This window comes from Nannospalax galili, unplaced genomic scaffold (genome assembly GCF_000622305.1).
Source record: "Nannospalax galili isolate Female #2095 unplaced genomic scaffold, S.galili_v1.0 scaffold952, whole genome shotgun sequence".
Taxonomy (NCBI): Eukaryota; Metazoa; Chordata; class Mammalia; order Rodentia; family Spalacidae; genus Nannospalax; species Nannospalax galili.
In genome coordinates this window covers 483,242-506,856 of record NW_008331504.1, presented here as the reverse complement: position 1 = coordinate 506,856, position 23,615 = coordinate 483,242, and the positions used below count along the sequence as shown (strand labels likewise).

At 46.5% G+C, this 23,615-nt stretch overlaps 3 protein-coding genes and 1 pseudogene across 3 annotated transcripts; 3 read left to right on the top strand and 1 right to left on the bottom strand.

Moving 5' to 3' along the window:
• Positions 1-4,722: 4,722 nt before the first annotated feature.
• On the top strand, positions 4,723-5,176 carry LOC103728669 (histone H2B type 1-M-like). Its single transcript, XM_008826635.2, has one exon. The coding sequence runs from the start codon at positions 4,754-4,756 to the stop codon at positions 5,129-5,131; it is 378 nt and encodes a 125-aa protein (XP_008824857.1). The 5' UTR covers positions 4,723-4,753; the 3' UTR covers positions 5,132-5,176.
• Positions 5,177-14,385: 9,209 nt separating this feature from the next.
• LOC103728670 lies at positions 14,386-14,811 on the top strand (annotated as a pseudogene).
• A 6,842-nt stretch (positions 14,812-21,653) lies between these two features.
• Positions 21,654-22,213, bottom strand: LOC103728667 (histone H2A type 1-B/E). Its single transcript, XM_008826632.3, has one exon. The coding sequence runs from the start codon at positions 22,192-22,194 to the stop codon at positions 21,802-21,804; it is 393 nt and encodes a 130-aa protein (XP_008824854.1). The 5' UTR covers positions 22,195-22,213; the 3' UTR covers positions 21,654-21,801.
• A 265-nt stretch (positions 22,214-22,478) lies between these two features.
• Positions 22,479-22,927, top strand: LOC103728666 (histone H2B type 1-M-like). Its single transcript, XM_008826631.2, has one exon. The coding sequence runs from the start codon at positions 22,511-22,513 to the stop codon at positions 22,886-22,888; it is 378 nt and encodes a 125-aa protein (XP_008824853.1). The 5' UTR covers positions 22,479-22,510; the 3' UTR covers positions 22,889-22,927.
• The last annotated feature ends 688 nt before the right edge of the window (positions 22,928-23,615 follow it).

Genomic DNA, 23,615 nt, shown 5'->3' with positions numbered 1-23,615 from the left:
GTGGGCACTGTACAACATGGGTGCACTTACCTACATATAGGCAATATACACAAACACATAAAAATAATAAATAAAATATTTTTAAAAAATAAAATAAGAATCATTTGGGCTGGCATGGTAGTACACCCTTGTAATACCAGCACTCAGGAGGCAGAGGCCAAAGGATTGCTGCAAATTCAAGATGAACCTGTTCTACATACGAAGTTTCAGGAAAGTATGGGCTACACATTATGTTAAAAAAAAAAAAAAAAAAAAAAAGAAAAGAAAAAAAAAAAAGAATGCATATTTGGAGGAATAGGGGCAAGGGCTGGAAAGATGGCTCAGCCTTCATCAGCAGGTACTACTCTTCCAGAGGACAGGAGTTTGGTTCAAGCACTCACATGGCAGCTCACAACTGCCTGTAACTCCATAGCCAAAGAATCTGACTTTCTGTCTGTGAGGGCACCGGCACTCACATGCATATACTTGTAATTAAACAAATAACATAATCATAGTGACCTAGCAGTGACTCAGAGGGTAAAGGCTCTTGCTGCCAAGGCTGAAGATCTGAGTTCAATCCTCAGAACTGACATGGTGGCAAAGAAGACTCCCACAGTGTCCTCTGAACTTCAAGTCTGTACATGGTTCATACACAGAATAAATATTTTAAAACTATCAGTTGTGATAACTGAGTAACATATATAAATCTCCCAAGTAAAAGACAAGGGTATTTTGTTTTTATCTTTTAGAGATCGGGTGTGAAACTCACTATGGAGACCAGGCTGGCCACAGTCTCGCAGAGATCTGCCAGCTTTTATATTGTTTTGTTTTGTGTTGTTTTGTTTTGAGATGGTATCTTACTATGTAGCTCTGGTGGCATGGAACTCCCTATGTAAATCAGGCTGACTTCAAACTCAGAGAGCACCCTGCCTCTGTTTCCCTAGTGCTAGCATTAAAAGACTGGGCCACCACCCCCAGCTCTCAAACTAGTTTTAAGAATTAGTAAATCAGGGCTGGTGGTACATGCCTTAATCCCAGTACATGGGAGATAGAAATGGGAAGAGCAGGATTCTAAGGCCAGCTGGAGCGCCATGAGACCCTGTCAATATTTTTTTTGAGAAATGGGTTCAAAATTTTAAAATAATTTTAATCCCAACACTAGGGAGGCAGAAGCATGAAAATCTCTGTGAGTTCCAGGCCAGCTGGGGCTAAGGGGAATCCCTGTCTCAAAAATACTATAAATAGGCTGGTACATGCCTTTAATCCAGAGGCAAGCAGATCTCTGTGAGTTCAAGGCCAGCCTGGTTTACATAGTGTGTTCCAGGACAGCTGGGGCTACAGAGACCCTGTCTCAAAAAGACCAAAAAAAAAAAAAAAATACTATAAATAAATTTAATGTAAAAATTCTGATGTAAATTTAATGTAAAATTCTTTCTACTGAAATGCTGACAAGTTGAGGTTTGACAGCAAGCAAAGACCAGTTAGTCAGGAAAAGCTAAATGCTTTGATGAGAAAGGAAGACAGGTCATAGACCATATTAAGGACACTTCAAGTCAGAATGCAAGGGGAGGGTGATGCCTTGTGACAGCACCCTAGCTTATTGGGCTTTCTCTGCTGTTGGCCCAAGCACTCTTCCAGGGAATACTGACTACATTTCTAGTGCACAAGTGAACAAAGTTCCTTTCATAAATCTGAAAATTAGAATAAGTAAATGAATCAGACAAATGACTACTTGGTAATTTGAGTGGAAAAAGTGGGGATTATGGAGTTTTTACTCAGGCAACACCCTAAGGGGAAGATTTAGAAAAAAAAAAAGCTTGATTCCTTACACTTCTCTAAATTGGCTTAACTTCGGACACACCTAGAACCAATTAGATAGCCCTACGCATTAGATAGCCCTACATACTAAACCAGAAGCACAGGCGCACACCCTCAAATGGCTTTGGCTCTAAATTGCCAATCAGACATTCTTAGCCAATTAAGCAGGCCCAGTCCTCAACCTGAAATACCTCCCACACTTAAGAGAAACCTGAGGAACTTGGGGAAGACTCAGGCAGATGCCCCATTTCCCGGTTTGCACTTGCTTCGGGGAAAGTATTACCGCAAAACTATGACACGTTAGGAGGCCCAATTAATTAATGACTTCCACCAAACAAGTATTGTAATCCCACCAGGAAATAAACACCACACGAAATACACAATTCCTAGAGAGCAGTTCTTTTAGCGCACATGTGAGTGGCTCTGAAAAGAGCCTTTGGGAAAGAAGCGGTAAAAACTGCGAAAGCAATCACGCCCTCTCCCCGCGGATGCGGCGCGCCAGCTGGATGTCCTTGGGCATGATGGTGACGCGCTTGGCGTGGATGGCGCACAGGTTGGTGTCCTCGAACAGCCCCACCAGGTAGGCCTCGCTGGCCTCCTGCAGCGCCATCACGGCCGAGCTCTGGAAGCGCAGGTCGGTCTTGAAGTCCTGCGCGATCTCGCGCACCAGGCGCTGGAACGGCAGCTTGCGGATCAGCAGCTCGGTGGACTTCTGGTAGCGCCGGATCTCGCGCAGCGCCACGGTGCCGGGCCGGTAGCGGTGCGGCTTCTTCACGCCGCCGGTGGCCGGCGCGCTCTTGCGGGCGGCCTTGGTGGCCAGCTGCTTGCGCGGGGCCTTGCCGCCGGTGGACTTGCGGGCCGTCTGCTTCGTGCGCGCCATGGCTCCAGAACTCCGGTTCGCCGTCAAGCCCCGCAGGAAGCTTATTTATAATCAGAATGTAAAGCTGATTGGACAGAAGTAGACCAGGCCTACTCAGCTCTGACAGCATTGGTCAGAACTTTCCTGTTTGGTATTTGGTGCTGGGTTTTTTTTTTGTTTTGTGTTTTTGTTTTTCAGACACCATCTCCCTGGGAAGTTCGCGGACCTGCTGTCTTGCAATCCTTTTTGTCTCACATACTGGTATTGCTGTAGAACATCCACTACCCCGACTCTGGAAGCTGAGGCAGGAAAATTGCCCGGAGCTCGACCCGGCCAGTCTGTTCTAAGTAATGATCAATCTTGACTCAAGCAGTAATAAACTTAATTCAAGTTCTTTGGTGTTCTGCGCTGTATTTTCTTTTCCGACTGCTTTGCTTTATATTAGGTATTTCCAGTAGAAATAAAGGCTACTGAGATAACTTTCCTAGGGGCTACATTAAAACGGAAATTTCAATATTTCACATAGTATGTCCATATTATTATGCCATATACTCAATATATTATTAGCAAGTATTTTACTTTGGGGTTAGCTGTTCAAAATTCAGTATGCATTGTATGTTCACAATACTTTCTATTCCTTCATATGCAACTATCAACCTTCTAAAGACAAAATTACCAAAAAATAAAAAAGGTAATTTGTAAGGATAAAAGGCCTAATAATTTAAAAGGAACATCTTTGCACAACCTAGTACTTCCTTGTCAAAGATAATTCCAGAGCTGTTTGTCCACGTCTTGAATCATAGCACCCCAGAGGCAGAGGCAGGTGGATCTCTAGTTTTGGACCCAGTCTGGTGGGAGTACCAGGGTAGTCAGGGACAGGTAGTGAGACCTGGTCTCAAGTACATAAATTCCACTGCTGCGAAATTTAACTAAAAGGAGAGGAAAAAAAAAGAAAGAAGAACCTTGCTCTTGCAAATTGGAATGTGATCTAGAAGAGCAAATTTAAACATTTTGAAGCAAAATATGGTATGCTCCAAACATCACCTAATTTAAGTTCTGGACATTTGTGTGGAGGGCATTAACAAGTTTCTAAACAATCACTGCAGCTACAGAACCTAAATAACCGATCCAATCACCGTTCTGATTCATTCAGACCACTAAGGAGTGAAACAGCTTATGAGCTGAGGCCTCAAGAACCCAAAGACCAGGAAGGTCGAGCCTGGCCGCCTCAGAACGTTTTGGTTCAAAGCATGTTAGTTTATGTCGAATAACGACAGGTACCAAATTTAACTAGGTAGAACTAGATTGGATCCCTAGACATTCCAATTCCAAGGCTGATGCAGTTAACTCGCTCAGAAAATGCAATGACGCATTTAAAAATGTTTAGCTCTTTTAAAACATTGTAGGTGGCTCTGAAAAGAGCCTTTGGCTTTAACTGGAAGGTTTTTGTGAAGTGGCCTACTTGCCCTTGGCCTTGTGGTGGCTCTCGGTCTTCTTGGGGAGCAGCACGGCGTTGCGGATGGCCAGCTGCAGGTGGCGCGGGATGATGCGCGTCTTCTTGTTGTCGCGGGCCGCGTTGCCCGCCAGCTCCAGGATCTCGGCCGTCAGGTACTCCAGCACGGCCGCCAGGTAGACCGGGGCGCCGGCGCCCACCCGCTCCGAGTAGTTGCCTTTGCGCAGCAGCCGGTGCACGCGGCCCACGGGGAACTGCAGGCCGGCCCGGGACGAGCGGGTCTTGGCCTTGGCGCGCGCCTTGCCGCCCTGCTTGCCGCGTCCAGACATGGCGAAGAGCAAACGGCAGTTAGGAGTTGGGTGACACCAAGGTTCCCCGGCTGGGCTCTTATAGTTTCCTCAAGGCGCGAAAAGGTGGCCGTGTGATTGGCTGTCTTCCCGTTTTCGTTTACGCCAATGGGGCGTGCGACTGTGCCCGCCTCGTGTTTTGATTGGGCAATGCCCATTGGCGCGCTAACGATTTGGACCAATCAGAAGCGGCGTTCCCCGTCCTCATTTGCATAAAAGGCCGATAAATAGGGTGGCTCGCCCTCTTCCGCGTCAGAGCTCCGCTCCTCCAGTTTGGTGTTTGTTGTCTTCGTCGCGATGCCCGAGCCCACGAAGGCGCCCGCCCCGAAGAAGGGCTCCAAGAAGGCGGTGACCAAGGCGCAGAAGAAGGACGGCAAGAAGCGCAAGCGCAGCCGCAAGGAGAGCTACTCGGTGTACGTGTACAAGGTGCTGAAGCAGGTGCACCCCGACACGGGCATCTCGTCCAAGGCCATGGGCATCATGAACTCGTTCGTCAACGACATCTTCGAGCGCATCGCGGGCGAGGCGTCGCGCCTGGCGCACTACAACAAGCGCTCGACCATCACGTCCCGGGAGATCCAGACGGCCGTGCGCCTGCTGCTGCCTGGGGAGCTGGCCAAGCACGCCGTGTCCGAGGGCACCAAGGCCGTCACCAAGTACACCAGCTCCAAGTGAGCGCGCAGAGCTCCTTTCTCAACCCCAAAGGCTCTTTTCAGAGCCACCCACGTGTTTCTAAATGCGCTGGCTCTGTTGAAAAGGGTCTGACCTTAATGCGCCCCGGTTACCAGGGTGCCACCATCGACTTCATTCACCTCGTGTTGTTTTCTCTCCCTTTGACATTCCTGAGCTCAGGAGGAATGTTTGCTGGGAAAGTAGCCCTTCCTATCTGGTGTCAAGCTACATTTTAAATCCCCTGTAACCCTTTGAGGCTGGAACGTCACAATACGTTCAAATTTTAAAGTCACCTTGGACTCTGACCTCATTCCTTGGCAGAGCCCTTGCCCCAGAAGTCACAGATAACAGTTTATTTACACAGATGATCTGTAAGCCCCAAACACCTGCATTTCTTAGCGCCTAGATCTCTGCATCTTGGGAAATAACGCTCACTGAACACTTGAACTCACCGGGGGGGGCACAGTTTATTAGGGTTGCTTTGCCCTTTGGATTTTGTTTTACACCGGGCCTTGTTATTTAGCTTAATCTGCCTAACCTAGGCGGGCTTCAAAATTTCAGACGACCTGCCTTGTTTCTTGAGCAACTGAAATCTCAGGCCTGTACAAGCAGACTTGTCTTTACAACGCCCCAGCTAAGCGCAGAGAAGGCGGTGGAAAAATACTTTTCCCTGTGGCTTCTGGGCAAACCCCAGGTACTTTAAGAAACCTCCGTTTATCTTAGGACTAGTTTTTATAACTTGTTACACCTTTACTGTCTGCTTATTATGACTTGATTTTAAAAATATAGTATTTGTTTGTTTGTTTATTTATTTATTTATTTAAAGCCTGGTCTCTTTTAATCCCACACTCAGGAAGCCGAAGCTGGAGGATCTCTGAGTTTTAGGCCAGCCTGGGGTATATAGAGAATTGCAAGCCAGTCAGGGTTACACAGGAAGGCCTGGTCTTTTTCTTTCTTTTTGTCTTTTTGAGCCAGGGTCTCCCTGTAGCCCCAGCTGGCCTGACACTGTGTAGACCAGGCTGGCCTTGAACTCAAAGAGATCTGCCTGCCTCTGCCTTCCGAGTGTTGGGACTACAGGCGTGCACAACCACGCCTGGCGTATGACCCTGTCTTAAAAAGTACAAAATGAAAAGAAAGTATATATATGATTCATTTTAGTTTTGGGATTCTGAGTTTTTTCAGAGTATTAAATACTATGTAAAGAGTTATTCAAATAGAGACATTTCAAGAAAATGAATGTCATTTCTTGTCTGTAAATGTACATGTTATAGTGACTATGAAAGAGTAAAAGGTACTTGAATATCAATGAAATGCCAGCACACAGACACCAAAAGTAAATTTTAACTACTGTGTGACTAGTAAAATCTTAGTACGTCTGTCTAACCACTCTGCTTGATCATCTCCTTTAATCCCTACAGTATGCTGTGGAGCAAATTCTATTGTCTTCCATCCTTTAAAATTGAGAAAATTAAATAGAGAAGAGACCGCACCGAAGCCACAACTTAAATCCACTTGTATGATCCCAGAGATTGAGCTGTGAACTACTCTCCAAAGTTGTTACATGGAACCCTGAAAAATATCTAATACATTACAAAATAAACATTTTAAATTGTGTCAAAATTTAATACAAGCTTTTTTCATGCACCCATTCATTTTTTTTTTTTTTTAATGTGTATGAGTGTGTTGCCTGCTTGTATGTAACTGCCCCTCTGTAATGCAGTGCCCAAGAAGGTCAGAAGATGTCAGATCCCCTGGAACTGGAGTTACAGATGGTTATTAGCTGCCATATGGGTACTAGGAACCGAACCCTGGTCCTCTCCAAGAGTAGCCAGCGCTCTTAACCACTGAGCTATCTCTCCAGACCTCATTGGTATGTGTGTATGAATATATAGTTCTGTTTTGTTTTTTGTCTTTTTTGAGACAGGGTCTCCATGTAGCCCCAGCTGGCCTGGAACTCATTCTTGTAGACCAGTCTGGCCTCAACTCAAAAACATCTGCCTGCCTCAGCCTCCTAAATTCTGGGGTTAAAGGCATGTGCCACCAGGCCCGGCTGTTCATTGGTGTATTTTTGAGACATGGCCTTGCTCTGTAGCCAAGCTTGCCTGGAACTCACGGAAATCCTCCTTCCGCAGCCTCCACATGTTGCAGTTACATGCATGTTCACCAGGACCAGCTACAGTTTAGAGTTAGAAGAATGTAGAGATATTAACAAGGGGAAAATGAGCACATTTACTAAATGAGGGAAAAATCCTTAAACTTCATAGAGGTCGACAAGATTGTGTACTTTTTTCATAGTGCAGGAGGGAGGTATAACCTAGAAAACAGTGTTGACGGGGAAGATGGAACGGTCCTCAGGAAAATCAGTGAAGGCAAGTGTAAGCAGGGCATCATTTTCAGTCTCTTCTTCTTATGGAAAATCAAGCAGTGGAGAAATCCATCCATCCCCTTACTCTGAGAGCTGGAGAGCTCACAACTCTATTCCACACATTCCCAAATGAACCAAGGCTCAGAAATTCTGGATCACCCTCACACACCAGTTAAATTTTCAGGTTTTATAGTTTTTATAGGTCATCTTTTAGCAACTAATTCATTGGTGGGTTTAAACTAGTTTCCTGGAATTTTACAACTTATTTACCTATGTGTCACATGATTGTAACAAGATGTTTTTAGGAAATCCTTTCCATGGTTAAGCAGTTGTAACAAGATGTTTTTAGGAAATCCTTTCCATGGTTAAGCAGTTAAAAGTTGACTGCAGAGACAGACTTGCAGCTAGTTAACTTTTAGGGGGCAGGGAGGTGGGTCTTCTACAGACATGGTCTCCCTGTAGCCCCAGCGAGCCTGGAACTCACTATGTAGACCAGGTTGGCTTCTACCTCTGCCGAGATGAAAGGCATGTGCCACCACACCCATATAGTCCTGCTTTTCCCTGGACACTTGGCTGAATTGAACACAGGTTCTTTAACTCCCAATGTTAACTGCTAATATTAACTCTCAGATCACATATAACACAGTAAATCTATTTATATATTAAAGAAAAATTCTCAGGGCAGGCGAACTGGTAATCTTGGCAGCCACCTTGAAAGGGAGAAAGGAGGGAAGAAGGGGAAAAACAAACAGGCAGGCAGACTTGCAGAGTTCCATGTCAGGTCCAGAAGCCCTGCACTAGGAGGTGGGACTCAGGCTGGAAATTTTCACTATCTCATTAACACATTAGGTATTCCGCCCATCTGTTTAGCATGACTTAAGGTGAACCTGCCTTCCTAGGGTGGTCTTATGACCAGGTGATTGACCAGCGAAACTGGAAAGGTGGGTCTCCCAACAGACCAGCTAATCTTATGGGTCTTTTTGCTCTTCTAACACTACCAAGGTAGGTAGATTTGATAACAAATTGCTGTGGCTGAAATGCTAAATCTTGCCAATTTACTGTTATTCAATAAGTTCTGATATTGTGGAAAGACAATGTATTTGTCTGTTTCTGAAATAGTGTGCCCAGTCAATATATATGTACAGATGTAGGTTAAATGCATAGTGTGACTACAAAGGGTTAAAGCAATAGGTTTCAAAAGTGGGCTGATAGAAAGGGAGAGTCTGTGTTGATAAGACTAAGAGCCCAGAAGCAGCTGCAGGGAAGAATACGAAGAACCAGGACCATCGGTGAGTGTCATAGGTTTGAAAGAGGAACTGTACAGATGCGTCTTTTTACTGAACTATTTAAAGTAGCCTTGTGGGAGTTTTACATATACTATCTGTTGGAGCTGGAGAGATGATTCAGTGGTTAAGAGTACTGGCTGCTCTTGCAGAGGACCTGGGTTTAATTCCCAGCACTCACATTGCAGTTAACAACATCATCATCCAGTTCCAGGAGATTTGATCCCTTCGTCTCTTCTGACTTCAGGCATTGCACGGCACAGGTGCACTTACACACATGCAGGCAATGCACTCTTATGCACACACACACACACAAAAAGTATTTTTTTTTTAAATACTGTTTGTCTTCTCAAACAAAGGTGGTATATTTTTGGCTTTATTGCAAAGGGCAATTATGACTTTTCTATTGTTAGACATTACTTCCCATTATATTGTTATTTTATGAATAACTTTTACATCAGGTAATAAACCTAGGAATATAGGAGATAGCTTGTTCAAACTTCTGTAATCTACAGTTAATCTATATAAGCCATTAGGTTCTAAAGCTTGCCATTTTGGGCTAGTAAAGTTGGTAGACCTGCCTGATATTTTTTCTGAGTAGTTTCATGATCTTTTCTGTTATCTCTTTACAGAGATCACACTTTAATGGGCATTGCTTGGTTTATGCTGATAATGTGTGAGAAGGTAGGGACAGAAGGGTTTTTTGCACTTCTTCTGATCTACACCTTACAATTTTTGTGGGTTTTAATAACTACCATTTCCTACATATACATGTAGGAAATTCTACTTCACCGGAGACAGACAAGGTCATGTCTATCAGGTGATAAATTTCTTGCTCTAATCAGGCAGGCTACAGTTGTTTTGCTACAAAAGCTTTTCATTTTTGTGGAGTTACTGGGATTTTGGGGGTTAGTGGGATTTGCTTCATTTGAGACAGTGTCTCCTTATAGCCCCAGCTCACCTGGAACTCACTTTGTAGACCAGGCTAGTCCGATCTCACAGAGATCCACCTGCCTCTGACTTCTGAGTACTGGGTAAAGGTGTGTGCCACCACACCTGAGTTTTGTGAGTTTTAACTTGGTCACCTCTTGTATTTGTCTGTTGGTTACTTTGAGAGAAGGGGTTCTTTCCCTGTAATTACTGAAAGGTTTCTGACGTGTAGTCCAACAGGGACACCGAGGCAGACTGCCCTTTTGGATAAGAGATTTGTTAAAAATGTATTCACACCATAGACAGGCAGACAGCAGCATTACAGGGGCTCTGAGAAGAGTTCAGGCCCAAGTAACAGAGTGAGGGTTCCTTCTTATAGGTTCTAGAGGAAGGGAGAGGTTATGCCACCTGATTGATTTACAAAGTTACTACTATTTGGGGAACTGCCTTTCAAATGGAGGAGCTTTACAAAATGGGTTGGCCTTGGCTAACAGTCATCTCTGTCTTGTGGGCTAGATTCCTGGAATGACTTTGGCACTCAGCTGTTCCCTGGTTCTCTACATGTTGTGTTTGTCTGAGACAGTAATCCTGCCTGGGTGTATGGTACGTGTTACAGGTATTAGACCTGCTGTGTGCTATTGCGTTAGGAATGGAAAAGTTCCTGTTTCATGTAAGGGACTGATTTGGGAGCAGCTTTGTCACAGTTCTGATGACAGTTTAAAGCCCTCTAACCTGTCAGTCCTAGTCTGGAAGCCTATTAAAGTATGCATAATGACACTTGTAAGATTCCATTTGTTGCAGTGACCTGAAATGTTCCATATGCATTTGTTATGTATCATTGCTAGAATGGCTTGTTTTCTAGTGTTTATAACTGTTTAAGTCCGTTCAGTTCATCCCCAAACTGTGGGGTCCCATTTAGGGTTAACTCTACAGCTCTACAGCTCTGAGCCAAAGTAGTTCATGGTTTAAAATTGGGTTTCCCTGCTAAGGAGATCTGAGTCACCTCAGAGCCACTTAAGGTTGTAATACTTGCTCCCTGATCCCAAAGCCGCACAAACCAGTCAACAGCTGTGGGCTATTTCTGTATGAAATCTGTCCTAAATTTCTGCCATTCTGTCCTGGTGTGTTTGCTCTTTGACTGTTTTGGGACCCTCCTTGTCCATGGTTGTAATCTATCACTGTCATTCTAGTTATGTTTGGCCTTGATGCTACCCCATACCTAGGAGAAGGAAATGCCACACAGAGAATGTGAACAGAAAGTCCTGGTTGGGTTCTCCCGTTCAGCCTATACTTTCCCCTGAGTCTTGGGATATTTGTTATTGATGGCTTCATGTCACACAAAAGTACTATTCAGGTAAGGATGGTGGCATTCAGGAGGCAGAGGTCAGTGTGTTTGAGGACAGTGTGGTCTACATAGTGAGTTCCAGTAACACTCTCAAAAAAAGAGGGCTTATATCCAATAAATCCTTTATTATTTTGTCAACATATCTCTTGCCATAAAAATGAGGTAGAAAATAAAATAGAATGAGATCCAGCAGGTCTTACCCAATCCTTACAAAATTAACATGGAAAAAGGAAGGCTGGAAAATCCTCAGGCAAAGGCCTAATACAACCAGCCACTGACCCAGGCTCAGAGGCACTCCAGTGTGTCTGAAGATTGACAAGAATGTGTGAATTGCAGAAGAGCCACAAGCCTGATTAGGGAAAGCCATAAATCCCTTAAAGTAGCTAACTGGCCCTAAATTGGCAGCCTGGGCTTGCTCACGCCTTATCAACTGGTCACTGTCTGGACTGAGAGAGACTATTTATGGCACCCACCTGTCTACTTTTAGTGCTACAGATAACTCACCCACCTGCCTGAGAAAATCTTGGAAGAAGAGACCCTCAAGGACACCAGACCCTGGCACAGAGTTAACTCTTGCAGCTATGAGAAACAGAGCTCCTATGTAAGTCCAGATGGCTCCCCTTTTGATACAGATACTCATTCCATGCAAAAGAGTTTATCAGCCTTTGCTGGGCTCCTTGGATCCAGGGAACCCATTCTTTGCCTGTTGCAGGTCTGGCTCTGACTCTTATTTCTAAACTTTAAACTAAGCCTTCCTTTTTCTGCCCTCCTAAATCTAACAATGGTGACCTATGATCATTATAACACTGAAATGCATGCCCTGCATGGAGATTTAAGATAATACAAAGACACCTCATACATGAAGTTGTGAGTAGAACTACATGTAGTATAGCATGCATGACAAAGCCCATACTAAGGCAAATTACCAAAACCTAAACCCAGTACAAGTCTGTTGAGCTAGTGAACTCTCTCTCTTCAGTCCACTTTGTTCTTTGGAAGTGTACTGTCCCTTCATAAACTGTCTCTACTTCTACTGCAACTGGGTGACTCTGCTCAGCTCCTTGTTCAGGGACACAAGAACCCCTGGAGGGAGCCTCCAAACCCGGCTCTATCAGCGGTATTCAGCAGTATGGACTGGGACTCTCTTCAGATTCCTCCCACTTGGCCTTTGTCAGTTGAATTCAGGCAAACTGAAGATGCACCCACAGTGGACAAAGTCCAGTCACTTACACAGGTGAACCCCACCAACCTCTACTCAGGTGTGAACAAAGCCCAACGTGAGTGACGAAGCAGCAAGACTGGTTTCACATGAAGTTCAGAATTCCAGTTTCTTCAAAGGCATATAAACGCTTGACTCTACCAGGGTAGATTGTTGATAGGTTGTTGGCATCATCCTGAAGCCTCATGAGCAGGCTCCGTAGAACTCAGACGAGCTGAGAAGTTTCATCTCCCTCAATTCTGTACACTTTCCCATACATTACACATCAAACTTTGGTCAGTCCTGGAAGGCCTGTCATCTGTGGGCCCAGGTGCACCATCATCCAGGGTACGATCTTCATACAAGGTAGTAGCTTTGACCACAGAACTCGTTCCCTACGTCTACAAGGCAAATCTGAATGTTTATAGCTAAAATGAGGCTCTTCTTTTGATTCACTTTCACAATACACACAAGATAGGACAAATTTCTTGTTCTTTGGGTTCATGAATTTTACATAGAAAACGTTCTCGAATAGGATGTCCCATCTCCGTAAAGGGTAAGAGAGCTACAGAACTTCTGAGCACAGCCACCACTGGGTGTTCCCAGACCTCCTGGAATGGATAAAGGAAGACAGGAAGAAAGTACCAACCCAAAAGAGGTAAGGAGACAAAGCTGGCCTTGGAGACAAAAGATGCCTCTCTTTTCTACCCTGCAGCATCGGTCTTCTCTGAGTACTAACATAATTTGTATAATCATAACCTAAATGCTAAGGGTATTTTATATCTTTTTATTTAAACATGGAAAAAGTTACAATATTTAAAACTTATTAATGTAAACAATACAAAGGACAGTAACTGTTCCTGGTATAATCAAAAAGTAAATATATTAAAGGTAACATTTGATCTATGTAAAGAAATCAACAAATCAGGAAGAGTGGCCAACCGATAATCCAGACTCGGTCATTTACATCAGAAATATACTCTGAAGGTTTAAAAAAAAAAAAGTTGGGGCTGGAGAGCTGGCTCAGCAGTTAAGAGCACTGACTGCTCTTGCAGAAGACCAGGGGTTCGATTCTCAGCACCCACATGGTGACTATCTGTAACTCCAGTACCAAAGGATCAAACACTCTCTTCTGACCTCCGAGGGCATTACACAAAACAGGTTCACTTACATGCATGCAGGCAATATACTCAGACACATGAAATTAAGAAATAAAATATTTACTTAGAGCTGTAACATTAGCTCATGAATAGAGCCCTCTAGGCAAGGCCTTTTGACCCCAGGGCTCAGCACACACAACCCAATCACACTGGCTACTTATACTAACCTTTTTTTCCTTCACAACAATTACTGCTGGTACAAGCGAATATACTAAAGCGTTCAGACGGTTTTGGAGGAAAACAGAGTATTAATTATTTAATACCTTAACATATGCATCCTTCCCAACAAAACATTTTAATTCTAGGTTACAGTCAGAATGAATCGTACTATAATAGGAAAAAATTTCATTGTCTTTGTTAAATGGAACTTTGTTAAAATGTTCCCCCAAATAGATACGATGGAAAATTAAGTACAGAAACTTTTAATTTTCTACCCAAGTAAGTTTTCTAAATACTTCACTGTTGAGTCACTCTGCCCAGCAAAATTGTTTAAATCATACGATAGGATTTAGTAGCAGTTACTGGTGTTCAATCCGGTGCACAGCAGACAAAAAAGAATTTTTAAAATCGGCCTTTACGTTCTGTAAAGTCCAAGTTCTTGCTAAGAATTCTTAGGAGAGACTAATACGCAGATACGGAGATGGCCTTGAAGAGTTTTCAGCCCTGGACCGGAACTGCAGTGAAATCCGGGGGAGGGCGGCGGCCCCGTGGCCCCGCAGCGCTTTCTCAGACCTGACGCCGCCGCTCCGGGCCTTTTCTCGCCCACGTCAGTGTTTTCCGAGTGCGTTCCGAGAGCGAAGCCGGCAGCCGAGCCCCGGAGCGGAGCCAGGTCCACCCCCGCGCAGACCCGGAGCCTGAGGCGCCGGTTGCTGGCCTCCCCTCCCCCACCGCGGAGGGCGCGACTTTCCGCCTCCGCCCGCAGGTTCTCACTTCGGTCCGCTACACGCCTTCTAAAGGCGGCGTCTCCCGGGGGTCGTCGCATTTCTCCGCGTCTTTCTCCATAGTCCCAGCATGTCCGGTCGCGGCAAGGGCGGGAAGGGTCTGGGCAAGGGCGGCGCCAAGCGCCACCGCAAAGTCCTGCGCGACAACATCCAGGGCATCACCAAGCCCGCCATCCGGCGCCTGGCGCGGCGCGGCGGCGTCAAGCGCATCTCCGGACTCATCTACGAGGAGACCCCCTGATCCGCGACGCCGTCACCTACACGGAGCACGCCAAGCGCAAGACCGTCACGGCCATGGACGTGGTCTACGCGCTCAAGCGCCAGGGCCGCACGCTCTACGGCTTCGGCGGCTGATGCCTTAGGACCCCTGATCGCCATAAAGGCCCTTTTCAGGGCCGCCACCTGCTCTTGGAGGAGCCGCAACACAGCAGAGGTCGGGCTCAGGCTACTTTTAGAAAACCGGGTTTGGGGATAATACTTAGCCCCCTGTGGTCGCGCGTGCAGAGGTAGAGGTTCGGCCACTTAGGCCCCCTCGCCTACCCAGCGGACTTCTGCGTGTAGACGTGTGTCATCTGCGTGGCGGGTGGCAACCGTTCTATGGGGACTTCAGCGGCCGTTGCCGTCTGTTCTGTGCAGCCTGCCTTGAATTTGCAAGATTGGGAACAGGCTAATGTCTTTCAGATCTGTCAGTGGATTAGAAGGTTTTATGCCCATAAATTCATCCCAACTTTTTCAAGGAGACTCTTAGGTAGCTACTGCTGGCCCGAAGCTCGCGAGTGCCACACTTCTAAGGTTTAGATTATGCCTTCGATGGCACCGCACTTTGTATGTGAGGAAAAGTGAGGTTCTGCAGTTTTTTTGTTCTTAAAATAGCCTTATGTGTATGGGTGTATTTATTGCCGGCACGTGACTGCACCGGGTTCGTGTAGTGCCCACAGGGAAGACAACGGATCTGGACTTGGAGTTAGGGACAGTGGTTAGCCGCCTTGCGGGTGCTGGGAAGCGAGCTCCGGTCTTTCGCAAGGGCAGCCAGTGGTCTCGACCGCTGAGTATCTCCGGTCCCGTTTTTGCAGTTTTCAGGTGCTTTGTCGTTCCAAGTCGCCATGCTCTAGATTTTACCGTTTGTGACTCGCCTTTTGCGTTCACTCTGCACTCGCCTCCCCATGCAACCCTATTTCTACTGTGCTTTCATGGCAGTATTTTAGATTCCACGTAAGAAATTAAGTATTTGACGGTTCCTGGTTTATTGTACATGGCATTTGTTTACTCAGGCTCATTCAGGCTGTGGCAAGGTCGGATTTCCTGCTCCGCAGGGTGAAGAGCAATCTCCTGTATAGAGTAAACACATTTTTATATCAATACCTGGTTCTAGTTGTACGAGTGCTGGGAATAGCATCCATGAAGGGTTTTTAGATTTCACATGAGAGATGTGTTTCTCCTGTGCTTGGGCTCTTTCACTTGACATGTTATTGTCCAAATTCCAGTTGCAACAAAACCAGATAATTAAGGTGAAGAGTAATCTTGCATAAATAAGTAAATGCCACATTTTCACAATTAGTGGACTGAGTTCACTAGGGTAGTTTTTTGTTTTGGTTTCCATTTCTACAATTAAGAGAAAATATTGGTAGTTCTGTGTTGTATGTGTTGGAGAACTTTTAAAATATAGTTCTCATAATTAGTAAACGCTGTATTTGGTTTTTAAAAATATTTTTATGTATATGAGCGTACTGCCTGGAAGGCAGTTGGATTCCCCTGGAACTGGAGTTACTGACAATCTGTTAGCTGCCATGTCGGTGGTGAGAATTGAACAAGCATCCTTGTGCTCTTAACCACTGGGTTATTTTTCCAGCCCTGTTTAGTTTTATACTGCAGACACAGAGCTCATTGATGGTGATGTGTCATTGGTGGTAGCCAAAATCCAGGAGGGACAATTACTGTAACGTTGATTAAATATGACCAAATATAAAGGACAAAGCTTGTATTCCAGATACATAGTGCAGTTGTATCTTAGACTCGTTTTCATTTTTGTTTAAAGACCTGGTTCCCTTTTGTGGAGGTGCTAGAGACTGAACTCAGCTTTACACTCATCATGGGGTTTCTCTTCACACACACACACACACACACACACACACACACACACACCACAAGGGTCTGTGTGTGTGCTCAGGCTGAACTGGTGCTTCAGACTCTGCAATAGCTGGGATCAGGCATTTGCTACCACGCGTGACTCAGTAACTGTCTTTTTCTCTTTTATACCAAGTAAATCAGAATGTCTGTCTGGGTTAGATGACCTCAAATATGACTTGCCACTTCCCATGGATTGCTGGTTCAGACTTAGAGAGAAATCTGAGTTCTACACCACCTTCTTACCAATTTTACATTGATAAGATGTGGCTCTCAGACCCGAAGTATTTCTTGTCAGTCCCTTGGGAAATCTAAGTGTCATCTGTTATTAATGAATGGGCTCTAATTTTGGGCTTTCCCTTAAACTTTTGAAATACATTTAACAATGCTTCCTTTTTTTTCACATGGAAAACAGACAGGGTCTCATGTAGCCCAGGCTTAATTAAACATATTGTATAGCTGAGGATATAGAGGACAGGATACAATAGCTGAGGATAACCTTGTTGCTTCCTGCCTCCACCTCCTCACTGCTGGGATTACAGGCGTGTGCCACCACACCCAGTTCATTCAGAGCTAGGGAAAGAACCCAAGGCTAGCTTCCCTCCCTCCCTCCCTCACAAAGAAGGAGAAGGAAGTTAAAGTTCAGTTGCGAATTTTTTTTTTTTGTCTTTTTTGAGACAGGGTCTCCCTGTAGCCCCAGAGGCAGAGATCGACCTGCCCCTGCCTCCCTAGTACTGGGACTAAAGGTGAGTGCCACCACGCCCAGCAGAACACAAGGCTTTCTGCATGCTAGGCACGCCCATGAATGTTTAGGGGACTAAGCTACATGTTCAACATATAAACACAATATTCTTTTTCCCAATCCATTGTTAGTGAACAAGCAAACAAAACTACCCCACTGAGTTGAAATAACATGTGTCCTCCACACTTTCATTCAGCTTCAAGAAGCTCCCTTGGTTTATCTTCAAAACAGATAACAAATAGAAAATTTCTTACTTTTTTGGTCTTTTTGACACAGGGTCTCCCTGTAGCCCCAGCTGGCTTGGAACTCACTGTGTAGACCAGACTGGCCTTGAACTCACAGAGATCTACCTGCCTCTGCCTCCCGAGTGCGACCATGCCCAATCTTAAATTGACAAATTCTTAATCCTTCCCCGCCCCCCCAAGTGTGAGTAGCTTCTCTGTCTCCCATACCACTGGATTTAGTGTACTTAATCGTCTCCTTGTTTCCACTTTCGATTCTCAACTGTCCTGTGGGAAGGTATTTTGAGGGTTGGTAATTACTCAAATACAGTACTGGCTCAAAAGACTTATTCTAAATTAAAATACTGGGTAAATACAGTTTATTAAATCAATTTAAACACAAACCCTATGTCAAAGGGAAAGAAACAGGGGAAGTTAACACTTAGGGCACAAGCATGTAGCAAACTCTTGGGTTACAGTGTTCACATATTTTATCATTCTCATTCCTCTGTCAGGCTTTTTCACTGATGGGATGAGGATGGGGTCTCACTATGTAGCCCCGGAAATCACAAGGATCCCCTGCCTCTGTCTCCTGAGTGCTGGGACAAAAGGAGTGCACCACTACATCCCGTCAAGTCCTAGATTCTTTAAACAAATATTAAAATAAAAAATGACATTTAAATTACGCAGAGTATACTTAGCTTTTTAAATTTAGAAACAAGATACTCTCAAAAAATAATAAATCAATAGACTGTTATCACAGGTAATCACAGTCTACTAAAAATTTGGCAGAGCCAGAGCAATCTCATGATCTCTGTGTGGACGAGTGGATGCAGGTTCCTCCCTGTGACAGCTGATGTTAGGCCCCTCTTTCCTGGAAACTGGGAGAAAGCAATTGTCCTTGATGTCTCACAGGTACTTCAGAGCCCTTTAGGAAGACTGTCAAGCAGTATTGACCTTAGAAAAGTTAACTCTGGGTGAACAAGTATTCTCCAGGCAACTAGAGATCAGTGGGTTTTGTTTTGGTGGTTTTATTTACTTATTTATTATTTACTCATTCACTTGTTTTTGTTATCTTAGGCAGCTAAATATTTAACAGAGTTTGAGCTTAAATTTTTGCCTATTCTCTCCTTTTATAATTTAAATATATTTAGCAGAATTTTTGCATGAGTTCAAACAAAAATATAGTTGGGTAAATAGTAACTCTATTTTTGTTGTCTCTGTAGTGTATTTTTTACTGTTTTTGTTGTTCCTGGAAATTGATTCTAGGGCCTCAGTAATACTAGGTACTTCTAAATTACATACAATTCAATTTTATTTTAACATTTATTTAAAAAAAACTAATAGCCAATGATGTTGGCCCAAGCCTTTAATCCCAGTAGTCAGGAGGCAAATCTGCCTGAAAGATCTATGTGAGTTCAAAGCCAGCCTGGTCTACTATGGAGTTCCAGGCCAGCTGGGGGTACTTAGTGAGACACCGAACCAAACCAGACCAGACCAGACGAAACCAAACCAAGCCAAACCACAAAAACGACCAACAAGGGTTTGGAGGGATGGCTCAAGGTTATGAGCACTTACTGCAGAGGACCTAAATTCAGTTCCCAGCACCTAAATGGCAGCCAGCAACCCTCTGTAATTTCAATTCCAGGGGATCTGACCCTCTTTTCTGGTCTCCGAGGGCACTACAGGCACGTGGTACTTAACAGGCAAAACATTCACATAATCAAAAAGCCCAACAGAAACAAAAACTATTCATTCAATTAAGACAACATAAACGATCTATAAAACTGTCACTAGGTGTGGTGGCGCACACCTTTAATGCCAACACTCAAGCTCAAGAGGCAGAGGTAGGGGTAGGGGGCTTTCTCTGAGATCATGGCCAGCCTGGGCTACATGGGAGTTCCAGAGTGGCTGAGACTACAGAATGCTTAATTCCTTTTCCTGTCTGTACCGAGTCACTTTCAGTTCTCTTGGAGGGACTGTAAATATTTAATTTGATCCGACAGATATTCTGTAACGCGACCTTTTCCCTGACAATATAGCTGATAAAATATCAAATGCATCCGCTCCTTACCAACTTTTCCAAGGGAAAGCACCTACTTATCCTCCAGGCGGACTTCCTAAGCCCAGGCCTCATGAAGTTAAGTACTCTGGGTGAATTAGACTTGACTGCCAAGGAGCCTGGTGAACAGCGACAAGGGCTTTGTTCCTTTGCAGGGTAAGAGGACCAGGATGTGACCGACACTGAGGGAACTTAAATATTTGAGAACCAGCTGTCCCCTCTGCCGTGTGTACCACACCGAGCTTTACTCCCTTCTAGTGTATTGAAAGACGCAATGTACCTCTTATCGACTTAACTGCAGGGAAAGTTGAAGCCGGTTTTTGCAAACATTAAGTCACCGTAGTTGCTAGAAATGACGACCTACGCAGGTCTGGTACCTGTAGGATAGGAGCTCACTCCGTCGTGAAGATTCAGGCAGGACATTAATGCAGTTCCGAGTTCACACTGCAAGTTCAAAATCAACTTCCTACTAGGAATAAGTTTTGTAAGGGCGTTAGCTCTTTGGACCGACATGTACAGATGAATCACGAAACGTTGTCTTGAGTCTACAAAGGGGCGACCTTAAATCTACAGGGAACTTTGGCGGGGCGACTTTAGAGTCAACGCACAGCTCCTCCGGGAGCAGGTGGCGGCCCTGAAAAGGGCCTTTGTGGACACAGCGGTCCGAGCTCATCAGCCGCCGAAGCCGTAGAGCGTGCGGCCCTGGCGCTTGAGCGCGTAGACCACGTCCATGGCCGTGACCGTCTTGCGCTTGGCGTGTTCCTTGTAGTTGTCGGCGTCGCGGATCACTTTCTCCAGGAAGACCTGCAGCACCCCGCGGGTCTCCTCGTAGATGAGTCCGGAGATGCGCTTGACGCCGCCGCGCCGGGCCAGGCGCCGGATGGCGGGCTTGGTGATGCCCTGGATGTTGTCGCGCAGAACTTTGCGGTGGCGCTTGGCGCCGCCCTTGCCCAGGCCCTTCCCGCCCTTGCCGCGACCGGACATGTTTAGCTTGAGAGTGAAACCAGACTGATGAAGGAGCGTGGTCAGCAGGTCTCTTATAGGGAACGTGCGGACCGGAGTGAAAACAGAAGGAGCATTGGCGGGAAGTGCCCCGCCGCTAGGGGGAGAGGGAGAGGCCCTTAGAGCGGAACAAACCCTGAGCTCACTCCAACCGTTTTAAGAGGTGGGTTGTTTGCCCCGCTGTCTCCTTTTTCATTTAATGTGATTTCTGCCCCATCCTTACTAACAGAAGTTAGCATTATAGAATAGTCAGCAATGTTGTCTCATTTCCATCCTTTTCCACAATTGTGGGATAACGCCGCTTGGAAGTTATTTTTAAGGGGTGAGCCGTGCTTGGTGGCGCACCCTTTAATCTCAGCACTTGCCAGGCAGAGGCAGGCGCATCTCTGACATATAGGCCAGCCTTCTCTCTCCGTTGGGGCTCCAGGGAGACCCTATCTCAAAAAGACCAAAGAATAAAGTTAACTTGGCGAAGAATCGTATTGGAAAATTGGGTTTTTTTTTTTTTTTTGTCTATGAGTGGCTATCATCACTATTGTCAGTAATCTGATTAACCACACAGGGCTGGAAATAATTTTAAAGCACAAGAAATACAAACAGCATATTGTACGGGATGTCTACAGATTATAGATGCTAAAGAAATTCCAGATAGAAGGTTCCGGGGTAAAATCGAGCTTAAAAGGAATGGGATGGACCTGCCAGATCGTACTGTGTAGACTGAGGTCTGCCAAAGTCCCCTTTTCAGCACGGGCGCTGCAACAGAGCGGTGAGCTCGCTTGGGAGCGCTTTTGTTTAAAAGGTGACACACAGGGTGCGTACAGACGGGCGTCGAACTCCGAACTGCTGAGCCGAGATGCAACGTTGTGGGTAGCGGTGACCAAATTAGTCCTGCGAACCGGCAGCTCAGGGTGCAGGGCCCTGGCTCCGTTCCCGAGGCGCGGGCACCGGTGGTCCTGCGGGGTGTGTTTCCCCTGGCGCCTAGCACCGCAGTTGCCGGCCCAAGACTTGCCTAAGCCGCAGGTAGCCGGGTTGCAGCGTGCACTGAAACCGAACCTTTTTGTTAAACTGTTGAATTGGCTCAGTTTGTCTTTGTGACAGGGTCTCCCTGCAGCCAGCTGTGGAGATCAAGCTGGCCGCGAAGCCGAGTTACGCCTGCTTCTGCCTCCCAAGTGAAGGCACGACCGGAGCTTTCCCAACGCCCTTAGCACTTTAAGGAACACATGCAAAGCTCTTTTCCAGAAAACGTGATTGGCTCTGAAAAGAGCCTTTGGCTTTAACTGGAAGGTTTTTGTGAAGTGGCCTATTTGCCCTTGGCCTTGTGGTGGCTCTCGGTCTTCTTGGGCAGCAGCACGGCCTGGATGTTGGGCAGGACGCCGCCCTGCGCGATGGTGACGCGGCCCAGCAGCTTGTTGAGCTCCTCGTCGTTGCGGATGGCCAGCTGCAGGTGGCGCGGGATGATGCGCGTCTTCTTGTTGTCGCGGGCCGCGTTGCCCGCCAGCTCCAGGATCTCGGCCGTCAGGTACTCCAGCACGGCCGCCAGGTAGACCGGGGCGCCGGCGCCCACCCGCTCCGAGTAGTTGCCCTTGCGCAGCAACCGGTGCACGCGGCCCACCGGGAACTGCAGGCCGGCCCGGGACGAGCGGGTCTTGGCCTTGGCGCGCGCCTTGCCGCCCTGCTTGCCGCGTCCGGACATGGCGAAGAACAAAGAGCAGTTAGGAGTTGGGTGACACCAAGTTTCCTGGGCTGGGCTCTTATAGTTTCCTCGGGGCGCGAAAAGGCCGCAGTGCGATTGGCTGTCTTCTCGTTTTCGTTTACGCCAATGGGGCGCGCGACTGTGCCCGCCTCGTGTTTTGATTGGGTAACGCCCGTTGGCGCGCTAACGATTTGGACCAATCAGAAGCGGCGTTCCCCGTCCTCATTTGCATAAACGACCGATAAATAGGGTGGCTCGCCTCCTTCGGCGTCAGAGCTCCGGCTCCTCCAGTTTGGTGTTTGTTGTCTTCGTCGCGATGCCCGAGCCCACGAAGGCGCCCGCCCCGAAGAAGGGCTCCAAGAAGGCGGTGACCAAGGCGCAGAAGAAGGACGGCAAGAAGCGCAAGCGCAGCCGCAAGGAGAGCTACTCGGTGTACGTGTACAAGGTGCTGAAGCAGGTGCACCCCGACACGGGCATCTCGTCCAAGGCCATGGGCATCATGAACTCGTTCGTCAACGACATCTTCGAGCGCATCGCGGGCGAGGCGTCGCGCCTGGCGCACTACAACAAGCGCTCGACCATCACGTCCCGGGAGATCCAGACGGCCGTGCGCCTGCTGCTGCCTGGGGAGCTGGCCAAGCACGCCGTGTCCGAGGGCACCAAGGCCGTCACCAAGTACACCAGCTCTAAGTGAGTGCGTACAGCGCTCTTAACCCAAAGGCTCTTTTCAGAGCCGCCAACTTTTTCCGTGTGAAAGCTGTTGCATTTTCCTTGAAGCGTTTCTGGACCCAAAGTGAGCACCGGGTGAGCCTTTTTGAATTTCACAGAGTAAGGCGTAAACGTGGCTTGTTCGCGTATTGAGGGCTGAGAATGTGGATCACTTAGTGAGAATTTTAGCCCAAGAGACTGGGTGACGCCTTCGATGTTTCTCCCAGAATCCTTCCAGTGCTCCTTGACCCTTCGTACCTGAGACCGAGGAAGTCCAAGCGAGCCGGCACACACAAGGTGGTCTTTGATTTAGAGTTCTCGGCCCAAATCCAAAGCTAGTTTGCAAACCCAGTTTTAGCCGTGTATTTTTCTGCCCCAAACAACAAACGAAAGACCAGCTTCCTTTAGGAATTTACTTTTTAAAATATGTAAACGTGGCTGGCCCACGCCTTTAATCCCAGCACTTGGAAGGCAGAGGCAGAGGCAGACAGATCTCTTGGGTTCAAGGCCAGCCTGGTCTACAAACTTGAGTTCCAGGCAAGCTGGGGCTACAGGGAGATCCCTGTCTCAAAAAAGACCAAAGAAAACAAATAAGTGAGTGCATTGCCATTGTTCTTAAAGATCTATGGAGCAGGGACGTTCTGTGGCGTGGGGTGAAGGCGGGAAGTGACCAGTTAGAGGCTGGAGCACCGCCACCTTCGCAGTGCCTGGAA